General features: G+C 44.9%; 1 protein-coding gene across 1 annotated transcript in view; it reads right to left on the bottom strand.

The window, feature by feature from the left end:
- ANAPC7 (anaphase promoting complex subunit 7) overlaps positions 1 to 13,596 on the bottom strand; it is a 31,052-nt gene extending 17,456 nt beyond the window's left edge. Inside the window, exons 1-3 of the mRNA XM_084762713.1 lie at positions 13,411 to 13,596; positions 6,445 to 6,631; positions 5,848 to 5,967 (exon numbers count right to left, since the gene is read on the bottom strand). Coding sequence (XP_084618839.1) covers positions 5,848 to 5,967; positions 6,445 to 6,631; positions 13,411 to 13,511 — 408 coding nt within the window. The 5' untranslated portion in view covers positions 13,512 to 13,596. The remainder of the gene's footprint in view (positions 1 to 5,847; positions 5,968 to 6,444; positions 6,632 to 13,410) is intronic.
- Positions 13,597 to 14,308: the final 712 nt, after the last annotated feature.

Raw genomic sequence — 14,308 nt, forward strand, 5'->3', positions numbered from 1 at the left:
CAGGCGTGCGTCACTACTGCCCAGAAAAGATTCAGTTTTTTTGTTTTGGTCTGGTTTTTTGAGACAGGGTCTTTCTGTGTAGCCTAGGCTGTCCTGGACTCACTTTGTAGACCAGGCTGGCCTCGAACTCACAGCAATCCACCTGCCTCTGCCTCCCAAGTGCTGGGATTAAAGGCGTGTGCCGCCACCACACCCTCTTAAGATTCATTATTTTTAATTGTGTGTGTGTGTGTGTGTGTGTGTGTGTGTGTGTGTGTGTGTGTGTGTGTCTACATGAGTGCAGATGCCCACTGAGGCTAAAGAAATTAGATCACCCTGGAGCTAGAGTTACAGGAGGTTGTGAACTACTTGAGTGCTGGGAATTGAACTCAGCCTATAGAAGAGTTGTGTATGCTCCTAACTGCTGAGCCAACTTTCCAGCCCAAGCTGGTGTCACTACCAATGCATAAGAAAGTGACAGAAAATCTTTTTTGTTTTCTTAAACACTTTACATTTATTTGTGTGCATAAATGTGTGTGTGTGTGTGTGTGTGTGTGTGTGTGTGTGTGTGTGTGAGCTGCATGAGTATATATGGGTGTGCATGGGTGCCTACGGAGGGCAGCAGAGGTGGAGGGCCCCTGGTGTTACAGATGGTTGTAAGCTCTCTATGTGGGTGCTGTCATCCAAACTCTGGCCCAGGAAGAACAGCAAACACTTTTAACTCCTGAACCCCTGGTTTTGGTTTTATGAGACAAGATCTCATTTGGCTCCAGCTGGCCTCAAACTCACTGCATACCTAAAGACAACCTTGAATTCCTGATCCTTTTGCCTCTACCTCCTGAGTGCAGGGCAATAGGCATATACCACATCATCTGGATCTTTGGTTTTTTGCAAGTTTCTTATTTAGTAGCTCAGCCTGGCCTAGAATTCACTATGTAGATTAGGCTAGCCTCAAATTTGTGGCAATCCCCCAGCCTCAGCTTCCTAAGTGCGCAGATAGTAGGCACAAGCCACAATGCGCAGCTTAGAAGACATGGCATAGCCATCTAAGAAGAATCATATAAAATTTCCCCCCAGAAGAAATGGCATATACTGAGGGGGAAAAAAATGGGTTTTGACAGACCAGTGGCTAAAATCTGGTCTAATACTTAAACTGATTCACTAAAACGGTCTACTCACCAAACTGAGACAAAAAGCAAACTCAAACCAAACTCCAAAGGTAACAGTGCTGCAAATAGCAAACCACCACACCATTTAAATCCAGTGAGACGCTGCATTTAAGCAAATTTTAAATGAGGCACTTTTGTTTATGTTTTTCAAGACAGGGTTTCTTTGTGTAACTTTGGCTATCTTAGAACAATTTCTGTTGACCAGGCTGGCCTCGAACTCACAGAGATCCACATGCCTCTGCCTCTCTGAGTACTGAGATTAAAGGTATGTGCCACCACATCAGGCTTTTTCTTTCTTTTTTTTTTTTCCCCCCTCTTCTCCTGCCCCCCCCACCCCACCCCATTTTGTTTAGTTTTTTGAGACAGTTTTCTCTGTGCAGCCCTGGCTGTCCTAGAACTACAAAGCAAGTCCTGGATGGCCAAGGCTACACAGAGAAAACCTGTCTCAAAAAAGCCCCAGTATAAAGCTGGGCATGGTGGTGCATACCTTTAATCCCAGCACCTGGGAGGGAGAGGCAGGTGGATCGCTGTGAGTTTGAGGCCAACCTGGTCTACAAAGCAAGTCCAGGACAGCCAAGGCCAAAGCTACACAGAGAAACACTGTCTTGAAAAACCAAAACCAAACAAACAAAAAAGAAAAAAGAAAAAGAAAAACAAAAAACAAAATTAATTAATTAAAAAGAACCTTAACTTGGAAAACTTCAGAGCCCTATGTCACTAATTACAAACAATCTTTTGTTCCTAAATATGGAGTAAGAGACTATCTGCTAGTATTTGGCCTTAAAAGCTGGAGGTTTACTCGGGAGGTAGAGGCAGGCAGATCGCTGTGAGTTTGAGGCCAGCCTGGTCTTCAAAGGGAGTCCAGGCAGCCAAGACTACACAGAAAAACCCTGTCTCAAAAAAAAAAAAAAGATTTGCCACAATACTCCTGTAATTTTCCCTTAAAATGTAAGGTAATGTGTGGCAACTTTTAACCCATATTAATTTACTTCCTTTTCCCTTACATAGATGTGGAATCCAGGTAACTGCCTCGCAGACAGGGACAACTATAATTAAGATAGGTTCATTTTGAGGCACATGCTTGCCCTAGCATGGGAAGTCCAACTACATGAAAGACGTGTGCACTGACAAGCTGACTCTTAGTCCCTCTGAGGATGCTAGCTGGAAACATCAAGTACTGGATTTCACAAAGCTGTTTTTGTTTAAGTCAGGGTTCAGTTCAAAAGACCCACGTGGCCGCTCACAACATCTGTACCTCCAGTTCTATGGGATCTAGCGCCCTCCCCTGGCTTTCATGGGCACCAGGCACACAAGTGGTACAGACATATACACAAGCAAAATAGAACACTCATACAAATAAAATAAAATAATCTTTAAAAATAAAATTTTCTTCTAAAGTGAAATTTTTAAAGAGGACAGGCACCTAAAATACTGTATAGGACAGTTTTCTTTTCTTTTTGTAGAAGAGTACTTTAAAAAGTAGTTTTACAAGCCGGACGTGGTGGCTCATGCCTTTAATCCCAGCGCTTGGGAGGCAGAGGCAGGCGGATCGCTGTGAGTTCCAGGCCAGCCTGGTCTACAGTGTGAGTTGAGGACAACCAAGGCTACACAGAAAAACCCTGTCTCGAAAAACAAAAACAAAAACAAAAACAAAAAGTAGTTTTACAGTGAGGGGTACTGTTCAGTGGTAACTTGCTTGCTTGGCATGCACAGAGCTGTAGGTACAATCCCCAGTCCACAAAAAACAATGAAGGAAAGGGGTTGTTTTACATCTATGAACGTACTGAGTTTTTACAAAGGATAACAGAGAGCATGCTATTATCTACACTACAAAGAAAAGCCTTCTTCGATTGCTAAATTGCCCTCACTGACAGTGAGCAGAGGTCAGACGTCTAAACTCCAGTTCCAGTTAAAAGCACGCTCTTTAATACACTGCCAAATTAAACACAGATATAAAAATTCTGCCAGTACGTACCAAGGGATCTTGTAGGTTGTGTGTGTGTTCATGTGTAGATGCATCCAAGTGTGTGTGGAGGCCAGAGGTCAATGTTGAGTGTCTACTTGAGATGGGGTTTCTCATTGAAATTGGAGCTTGGCAATCTGACTACACTGGTTGGCCAGCTTTTTGCCACCCCAGCTCTCGGCTACAGACATCTGCTCCAACAGTGGGCTTTTTACATTGCTGCAGAGGATCCAAACACAGGTGCTCAGGTTTTCACAGCAAGCACTCAACCCACTGAGCCACTTCTCCAGCCCAAAGGGAATCTTTTAGTTTTGATTTTACAAAGGAAAAGATCAACACAATTAATATTCCTGTTAACAAATAAGTATACCACTGAATATTTTCTTTAAAAAAGGAAGAAGCTTTTAAAAAAAAATTAGCATCTGCAGTACTCTTCAGATTATTATTCCCAATGGGAAGAATGTCGAAGAGGGGTAGGAGGGACTGCTTAGTATTAGGAACATGCACTACTCTTCCAGAGGACCTGAGTTCAGTTCCCAGCACCAACATCAGGTGGCTTATAACTGCCTATAATTCCAGATATAGGGATATCAGACTCCCCTAGCCTCTGCAGGTGCGTGCGTGCGCGAGCGCGCGCGCGCACACACACACACACACACGCACACACACACAAACACCTCTAAAAATAATAACAAATATAGCCAGGTGTAGTGATGTACACCTTTAATCCCAGCACTTGGGAGGCACAGGCAGGTAGATCTCTGAGTTTGAGGTCAGCCTTGTCTACATACTGAGTTCCAGGACAGGAAAAAATAAATAAAATAAAATTCCTGGGCTGGAGAAATGGCTCAGGGTTAAGAGCACTGTCTGCTCTTCTGGGGGTTCTGAGTTCAATTCCCAGCAACTGCATGGTAGCTCACTACCATCTATGGTGAGATCTGGTGCCCTCGTCTGGCATGCAGGCAGAATACTGTATAAATTAAAAAAATAAATAAGGACACTCTCCACAGTTGAGTGGAGAGTAGGGACTGACTTTCACATGAACTCTGGTGCCCCATATTTGACCATGTCCCCTGGATGGGGAGGCCTGGTGGCACTCAGAGGAAGGATAGCAGGCTACCAAGAAGGGAATTGATACCCTATGAGCATATACAGGGGGAGGAAATCCCCCTCAGTCACAGTCATAGGGGAAGGGAGTAAGGGGAAATGGGAGAGAGGGAGGAATGGGAGGATACAAGGGATGGGATAACAATTGAGATGTAATATGAATAAATTAATAAAATATATTTAAAAATAAATAAATCTTTACAGGGCTAGAGATACAGCTCAGAGAGGTAAGAGTACTTGCTGCCCTTGCAGAGGACCCAGGTTTGGTTCCTAGCACCCATATGGCAGCAACTCTGTATCTCCAGTTCCTGGGTATTCAACACCCTCATGTTATTTTTGTCAGCACCATGCACAAACACAGTAACTACGCAGGCAAAATATTAATAAAATTTTCAAAAAACATTAAATAAATTTTTAAGGGGCTAAAGAGATGGCTCAGTGGTTAAGAGCAGTAGGTGCTCTTTTTAAAAAATATTTTATTAAATATTTTTACATATGCATTTATACATATTTTTAAAATATTTATTTAATTTATTATTATATTATTTATACAATGCTCTGCCTGCTTGTACTCCTGCAGGCCAGAAGAGGGCATCAGATCATATTATAGATGATTGTGAGCCACCATGTGGTTGCTGGGAATTGAACTCAGGACCTTCAGAAGAGCAGTCAGTGCTCTTAACCACTGAGCCATCTCTCCAGCCCACATTTATATTATTACACAAATATTCACTGCTCTTTAGAGGGCTTAGGTTTGATTCCCAATACCAACATCAGAAAGCTCACAACCGACTTTAAGTCTAGCTCCAATGGACCAACGCCTCTTGACTCTGCAAGCACCTGCACTAACATGCACATACCACACACAGACACACAAATGTTTTTTTAAAAAGAAAAAGAAAGCCTAAGGAATAGCTGGGCCTGGTGGTGCAGTCTGTAATCCCAACGACTAAGTAGGCTGGGGCAGGAAGAGTCAAAGTCCAAGCTAGTCTAGGTCACACAGCTGAAGGACAGCCTGCTTAAGTTAGTGACACTGTCTCCAAATTAAAATTTTAAAGGAAAGGAAAAAGAGTTGAGACTGCAGCTTAGTGACAGAGTGATTGCTGAGCATGCCTGAGACCTGGGGTTGGATCTCCAGTACCACAAGACCAAACCAAACATTTCTTCTGGTGTTTGTCTGTTTTGAGACAGCCTTGACCGCCTGGTTTTCTGTTTCTGTTTGCCACGTGCTCAGATTACTGTCTACTGTCACTACAGCTGGCTGAAGTCAGCCATTGATCTGTTTGGATCCCAGCTCCACTACTCAGGGAAAGTAGAAGAATAAGAAACATGAGAAGGGCTGGAAAGATAGCTCAGAGGTTAAGAACAGTGGCTGCTCTTCCTCCAGAGGTCCTGAGTTCAATTCCCAGCAACCATGTGGTGGCTCATAACCATCTATAATGAAATCTGGTGCCATCTTCTGGCCTGCGGGCACACATGCAGGGAGAACACTGTATACATAATAAATAATAAATGTTTAAATTTAAAAAAAAACATGAGAAGAATGATCACACAGACTTCCTGAACCATGGAGAACACAGAGGATGGGGCACAGTGAGGAGAACTGGGAAAGAGGGAAATTTAACTTACTTTGGGAGTTCTTTGTCTTGAAGGGATCCCATCAAGTATAGCAATGGCATCTTTGTCTAGTTTCAGCATTGTGTAACACTCAGCCATTTTGTATTTCACTTCAATTTCAGATGGAAGACACTGGGAGGTAACAAAAACATCTCTTCAAAATATGATTTCAACAGTGTGACAGTTCTTCAAAATATTAAACAGAGTAATCTTATAACCTAGCAATTCTGCTCCTAGATATGCAATCAAGAAATAAGAACATGGGGCTGGAGAGATGGCTCAGTGGTTAAGTATTCTTCAGAGGTCCTGAGTTCAATTCCCAGTAACCACATGGTGGCTCACAACCATCTACACTGGGCTCTGACGCCCTCTTCTGGTGTGCATGCAGATGTAGACGTATAGAACATAAATCTTAAAGAAACGAGAACAAGCCTGGCGTGGTGGCACACGCCTTTAGTCAGTCAGGAAGGCAGAGGCAGGTGGTTGTCAGTGAGTTCAAGGTCTGCCTAGTCTACAGAAAGTCCCAGGACAGCCAAGGCTACACAGATAAATCGCGTCCTGAAAAACCAAAATAAATAAATGAATAAATGAATGTGTTCTCTCAATCACCTGGCTCTGTGGAGTAGATGCAGAATTTCCAGTTGAAGGTCGCACTTTTGAAGTTTTACTTAAGGCTTTCTTCTGCTGTAAAGCCATGGTGTACTTACTCACAGCGTTGCGGTACTCCTTATCGTGAAACAGAGAGTCTGCATGATACACCAACAGCTGGTACTTCTGAGACGGGGAAAACAGCTCACTACAGCACAAAGGGAACAAATGCTACATGACTTATTTTAGAAATTAGAAAGAATATCTAGCACAAAGTTCTGTATCATGTTGGCTTACAAAAAAGCTAATATACCTTATGTGCAAGTGGCCAAATGAGAGGCACAACATTTGAAAACCATGTAAATATGGACAGCACATCCAGAACACTATATCTTACTGTATTTTGGTTTAGTACAATGTAGTGTTTTCTTACTACAGACACTAAATAATATCTATAAATCAAAGCAAATAAACACATGAAGAAAACATGTTTTCCTTCCCTTTTTAAGCCCTTCATCCATTTTCTGGCTTTTTTTTTTTTTTTTTTTTTTTTGAGACAGGGTTTCTCTGTGTAGTCTTGGCTGTCCTGGACTCACTTTGTAGACCAGGCTGGCCTTGAACTCACAGTGATCTGTCTGCCTCTGCCTCCCCAGTGCCACGCACATCCTTCTCAAACACGTTTTATTGGGAGCGCCCTTGAAGCTGAAGCGAAAGACCCCGAACCCCCCTAGAGCTTGAACTTAAATACCATCAGCACCTCACAGGTTCAGGCAAAATGCCTAATTAACATATAAATGTAGATAGGTCAACAGCTTTCACAAGCGTAATTACAATTAGCATAATCCCCTAACCAGAGGGGTAAAAGAGACCACATGCTCACGGACAATTGTTTACAGGTAACCACACACAGACCAGCGCCATTATTGGGTGCGGCTGGCACAGTCGTAGCTGGCGCCTTACATTATATGGCCATTTTCTGGCTTTTTGACACAATGTCTCACTCTGTAGCCCAGTCAACCTTGAATTAATAGCAGTCTTCCTGCTTCTGCTTCGGAAGTGATGGACTACAAAACATACCACTATGCAGCCTCAGTAAGACCTCTTAATTTAGCAGTGTTTTACATATGCCTATATTATCTTAGGTTAACACCAAATCAGTGTCAAATGATAGCAACTACGAGTTGACTATTACCAAAGGGCTAGAGACTCTGAAAAGGAGAAAATTTATCACTTTGAATTCTTTTCATAAAAAGTGAAGCCAGGCGTGATGGCGTAAACATGTAATTCCAGACCTCTGGGAGGCAGAGGCAGGTGGACTTCTGCTCAAGGCCAGTCAGTCCTACAAAGACAGTCCAGGACAGCCAGAGCTGTTACAGAAAGAAACCCTGTCTCAAAAAAAAAAGAGTAAATGCAAGAACAAGCATTCTTTTTTCTTTTTAGGGGGGAGGTGGGGGGGAGTGGTTAGCCTTAGCTGTCCTGGACTCCCTTTATAGACCAGGCTGGCCTCGAACTCGATCCACCTGCCTCTGCCTCCCGGGTGCTGGGATTAAAAGGCGTGCGCCACCATAAGTATGGAGTCATCTCTAGTCTCTTTATAATTTTACTTGCAGAAAGCACACTTGACAGCTCTAGAAGCACTATTACCTTGACTCTCAGGTGTCCAAAGACAATGCAGGGGAAACGTCCATGTGTCAAACTGTCCTCTTTTCCCCCCAGTGCTTCACATGGAGGCCAAGGCCCCACAAATGCTAAGCAAGCCTTATATCACAGAGCTTCACCTCTACCCTCAAGAAGACACCATTTTCACTACTCCTCATAAACAAGGTTAAATGCCAAGACACTGCTTTATTTTTTGTCTTGCATGCGGTACCCAACCAAGGCCTCTGCCATGCCAGGCAAGCATTCTACTCATATGTCTGCAACCCTGGTCACCATTCTTATGTTTACACCTCCAGTCCTATTCCTTGCCAAATTAAGAGAGATTTATACATTTTTCTCTGACAAGAACAGACTGAGACAAGGAATTCTATGAACAGGAATTTTACTTTATTATTATTAATAATTATTATTTTGATTTTTTTAAAAAGATTTATTTATTTACTATGTATACAGTGCTCTGCCTGCATGTTGGCCTGCCTGCCAGAAGAGGGCACCAGATCTCATTATAGATGGCTATGAGCCACCATGTAGTTGCTGGGAATTGAACTCAGGACCTTTGGAAGAGTAGCCAGTGCTCTAAACCTCTAAGCCCCTATTTTGGTTTTTTAAGACAGAGTTTCTCTGTGTAACAGTTCTGGCTGTCCTGGAACTCACTGTGTAGACCACACTGGCCTTGAACTCAAAATATCCACCTGCCTGCCTGTCTCCCAAGTGCAGGGATTAGAGGTGTACACAAGATGGCTTACAGGTTAAGAGCACTGACTGCTCTTCCAAAGGTCCTGAGTTCAATTCCCAGCACCCATATAATGGCTCACAACTAATGTGATCTGGTGCCCTCTTCTGGCCTGCAGACATTATATGCAGGCAGAACACGGTATACATAATAAATAATAAATCTTTAAAAAAAAAAAAAGCCATACATGATGGTGCAGGCCTTTAACTCAGTAAGACTTAGGAGGCAGGCTGGGCATGGTGGCACATGCCTTTAATCCCAGCACTCAAGAGGCAGAAGCAGGAGGATCACTTTGAGTTCGAGGACAGCCTGGTCTACAAAGTGAGTCCAGGACAGCCAAGGCTACACAGAGAAACCCTGTCTTGAGGGGGAAAAAAGGGGGGGAGGGCAGAAGCAGGTAGATCTCTGTGAGTTCAAGGCCAGCCTGGTCTACATAGCTGTTCTAGGACAGTTAGCACTACAGAGATTCTGTCTCAAACAAACAATACAGGGAAAGGGACTTTTTAAAAAATCAAACAACTAGGTATCACTGCCAGGTACGGTCATATATTCCTGTAGTCCCAACATTTGGAAGCAGAGGCAGGAGGACTAGGCATTCAAAGGGCCATCCTTGGCTATGTAATCAGTCCAAAATCAGCCTGGGCTATATACTCTGTCTCAGAAGGGCGTTTCAAGGGGCTCAGCAGTTAAGAGCATGTGGGTTTTTGCAGAGGACTGAAGTCTAAATCCCAGCACGCACATCAGGCAATTCACAACCGACAGTAACTCCAGCTCTGACCTTCAAGGAATCTGATGCCCTCTTCTGGCCGCCAAAGGCATCAGGTAGTCACATGGTACACATACAAATGTGCAGGCGCATAAACATAAAAACCAGAGAAATTCCAAGTCTGTTAGTGGTCATTCCCTAATCTGATTTCATTTGACAGGCACTAATATGTAGTAGTACCTTTTTAAAAATAAAATTTTATGGGGATGGAGAGATGGCTCAGTGGTTAAGAGCACTGCCTGCTCTTCCAAAGGACCCAAGTTCAGTTCCCATCACCCACATGGCAGCTCACAACTGTCTGTATTGTAACTCTAAGATCTGACACCCTCACACCAATGCACATAAATTAAATTAAAACGTTTAAAATAAATAAAATTTTATTATTTATGTGTACTTATATGTCTGTGAACATGTATATGCACATACCACAAAAATAAAAACAATTTTAGCCGGGTGTGGTGGCACACGCCTGTAATTCCAGCACTTGGAAGGCAGAGGCAGGCGGATCGCTGTGAGTTTGAGGCCAGCCTGGTCTACAAAGTGAGTCCAGGACAGCCAAGGCTACACAGAGAAACCTTGTCTCGAAAAACCAAAAAAAAAAAAATAAAATAAAATATCAAGTATGATAGAGCGCATGTCTATGATCTTAGACACAGAGGATCAAGAGTTCAAGACCAAGGTCGGGCAGTGATGGCACACACCTTTAATCCTAGCACTCGGGAGGCAAAGGTAAGTGGATCTCTCTAAATTCAAGGCCAACCTGGTTTACAAAGGGAGTCCAGGACAGCCAAGGCTATACACAGAAACCCTGTCTGGATGGATAAATAAATAAATAAATAAATAAATAAATAAATAAATAAATAAAAAAAGAGTTCAAGATCAGCCTCAGCTTTACCAAGGCCCTGTCTCAAAAAGCAAAACAAAGCTGGGTATAGTAGTGCATGCCTCTAATCCCAACACTCTGGAGGTAGAGGAAGGTGGACCTCTGAGTTCAAAGCTAGCCTAGTTTAAGGAGAGTTCCAGGACAGCTAGGGCTACACAGAGAAAATACATAGGAAAAAACATTAAAAAATAAAACAAAAAACATTCAAACTGCAGAGAAGGGGTAAACACAAGGGCTGCTTCCTCAGTGTTGAACCTTACCCAACCACCTTCCTTCTGCAGAGAAAACAATTAAGTTCATGTATCCTCCAGAGACATTACTAGGCAAGTATCTGACCACTTGTAGGTATCCCATGCTTAGTTTTCAGTGTACACATGCAATTAGACCTTGCAAGAGTTTCCTGTTTTGCTTTTGGTGGTGCCAGGAACCCAAGCCTGGGTCTTCTTATACATGCTAGGTAGGTTCTCCATGACTGAGCTACATCTCTAGCCTCAGGAAAGCTGTCACAAACCACTCCAACTGAGCCTTTAAAAACAAAAACAAAACAAAACAAACAATCCCCCCCTGAAGATTTATTTCTTTATAACATATACAGCCTTCTGCTTACATGTATGCCTGTACACCAGAAGATGGCATCAGATTCTAGTATAGATGGTTGTGAGCCACCATGTGGTTGCTGGGGATTGAACTCAGGACCTCTGGAAGAATAGACAGTGCTCTTAACCGCTGAGCCATCTCTCCAGCCCCCAACTGCACCTTTCATTCCTTAAGTTCCCTATATAACTTTATATACAATGCTTACCAACTTGCCCTATTTTAGATTTATTTTGGGTAGTGCTAAAGAGGAAAGCTATGGCCTCAAACATTCTAGGTAAGCAATCTATCATCGAACTACCTCACCAGTCCTGTTTTGTTTGTAACAGTGTATGCATTGTCTATTCAACAGATATGAAAATGGAAAGGATAAAGGTCAGGACCTAAATGCTTCCTATAGCTAAGACGCTGCCAATCTAACCTACCGTGAAGAGGCACGGGTTGGCCATATGACTAGAGAAGCAAGCTCTACAGCAGTCAAACAGTACTATAAGAGTAACGATTATGGCACTTAATCCTCAACAGATTTGCTATGACAAATCATTCAGACCCTGGTGAAATGGCCCCAGAATCAACACAGAAGGCTGACAGAGATCAGCATTCCTCATGTCACACTAAGATGGCGAAGAACTGACGCATGTTGACTATCCAAAGCACCTTACTGAAGAGGAAATGGGGGACGGTGACAGGATTACATTAGAGCCCCTCACAGGCCTTTGGCTGTTGACTGCCTACACCAGCCTCAGCCAATGCAAATGTGGGCAGAAAGTACAAGACCCCACTGCAAGGTCATTTGGTGGATTACAACAGAAACTATGCCCATCCGAGAGCAGAATTCAAACACCCTAGCTCCTTTATGTGCTTTAGAGCATGACCTTGGCCCACCTGCTGGACCTCCCTGTGGTATATAAACTTCCTTAGCACTTTCAGTAAGTTCGAGAGTGATTCTCAAACATGGAAACTGGACTTTTTCAACTGAGGGCAGGAGCAAAGCAGAAAAATCAAAATGGGAAAATTCTGGTGGCAGGAGGTCTGTTTAAAGAAGTGACTTCTGGGGAGGCAGAGGCAGGTGGCTCACTGTGAGTTCGAGGCCAGTCTGGTCTACAAAGTGAGTCCAGGACAGACAAGGCTACACAGAGAAACCCTGTTACAGAAAAAGCAAAACAAAACAAAAACAAAGAAGCCTAGTGGTGCCAGAGCACATCTTTAACCCCAGCAATTGGGAGGCAGAGGCAGGCCAATCTCCGTGAGTTCAAGGCCAGCCTGGACTACAATGCTAGCTCCAGGATGGCTAGAGCTGTTACATAGAGAAACTCTGTATAGAAAAAACAAAATAAAAAATGAAGCGACTTCTGAGCCAAAAACTGAACCAGAAGGCAGTTCTAAAGTGAAGGCACTAAGCAGGAGCCGCAGGTGCCAATGCTTGGAGTTGAGACCCAGCCTGTGCTTAAAAGACCATCAGGGAGGGCGGCCCGTAATGAGAGCTCGGGCACGGTGAGAATTCGCAGACAGGAAGGTACAGGTTGGGAGCCACGACCAACAGTGAGCATGATGGGGAAATTTTTAAGCAGAGTCCAGCAGGCACTCAAAGCTAGAACATCTGAGACCCCAATAAACCGGGCTAGAAAATGTCATTCAGTGGGTAGAGCTTCCCTAGAACCCATCAAGTCCCGGGTTCGATCCCCAGAACCACATGTACACACAGCATGGTGGTGCAAAACACCTGCAACCCCAGCTTCCGGGAGGCGGAGGCAGGAGAGAGAGGGGGAAGTTCAAGAGCATCCTGTGCTAGACAGCCTAGCCTGGGCTATGTGAGACCCTGTTTATAAACGAAAGCAAATGAGTCACTGCTCGTTTGCCGGGTCGGGCTTTACAAAAGGCTGCGAGGGCCGGGTGCTGGTGGCGCACGCCTTTAATCCCAGCACTCGGGAGGCAGAGGCGGGCGGATCACTGTGAGTTCGAGGCCAGCCTGGTCTACAAAGTGAGTCCAGGACAGCCAGGGATACACAGAGAAACCCTGTCTCAAAACAAAAACAAAAACAAAACAAAACAAAAGGCGCCACTATTCCGGCCAAGGGTGCTCTCGGCTTCGAGCGTTGGCCAGGGTGATAAAAGTGGGGGGGTCCCCTCCCTGCGCCGGCGGGGGAACGTCCACGGCTGACACTCGAGGGGACTGGATCTCGGGGAGGCAGCAATAGGACTGAGTTGTCGCGGAACGAGCCCGTCCTCCGAGGCCACCTCCGCCGGAAGAGGCCCTCGCCGCCCGCGCAGCCTCGGGGTGGGTGGGAACCGCACGGTTCCTCCACCACCTCAGCCCCGGCTCCCAGACCGCCGCTCCCCGCCGCCACTCACGGGTTGTTATTACTCATGGTCAGCAGCAAGCTGCTGAGGAGCCGCACGTTGGAGTGCAGCCCCGCGGCCGCCATGTCCCGCACATGGTCTATCACACTCATCCTGCGCGGCGAGACCGTAGCCCAGCTGACAGCACTCCCGAGAGCACGGGCGAGCCTCGGGGAAGGTTCCAAAATGGCGGCGGCTCCGGGGTCCTTCCTGTCCAGACGTGGCTCCGCCCCCCGCCCACAGGGATATAGGTAGCTACTGAGGTGCCTGCGTAAAAAAAAAAAAAAGAAGCGCCCGTGAGGCGGAAGGGTTTTCGCCGCCATTACGTCATCACCTTAAAGGGTAAATCTTACTGAGGACTGACAGTGCAATAGAAGGCATCCCCGTAGGAATAGTTGCTTTGTTGATATAAAGCTAACCTGAGAAATGGATGCCTCTCAGAGGTTAGTAACAATGTACAGGAGTTCATCATAAATATAGCAGAGGCTGAAAACTGCCAGTTAAAATAGAATTTTTTAAATCAGACGCCCAAGAGCCCGCTTCTTAACCAGTAGGCGTGCGCCCCAAGCGAAGGTATACCACGCCCCTTCTCTGGTGCCTTGTGTTTCTGTCACTGTGAGAAGATTCCTTGGGGTAAGGCTTGTTTTACAAGGTAAAGTGACTCCCTAGATTGGTGCCAATAAAGAATAGGTACAAGATCCGGGCTTAGTGGGGCTCCCCTGTAATCCCGGCACCCAGGGAAGCAGAGGCAGGCGAATCGCTGTGAGTTCAAGGCCAGCCTGGTCTACAAAGCGAGTCCAGGACAGGCAAGGCTACACAGAGAGACCTTGTCTCGGAAAAAATAAAGGTGGTTGGGGGAGGTACAGGAATGAGCCAGGATCCCTGACAGCCCACACTCAACAGCTCAAGG

The sequence above is a fragment of the Acomys minous genome (assembly GCF_964271855.1).
Source record: "Acomys minous genome assembly, chromosome: 16".
Classification (NCBI taxonomy): Eukaryota; Metazoa; Chordata; class Mammalia; order Rodentia; family Muridae; genus Acomys; species Acomys minous.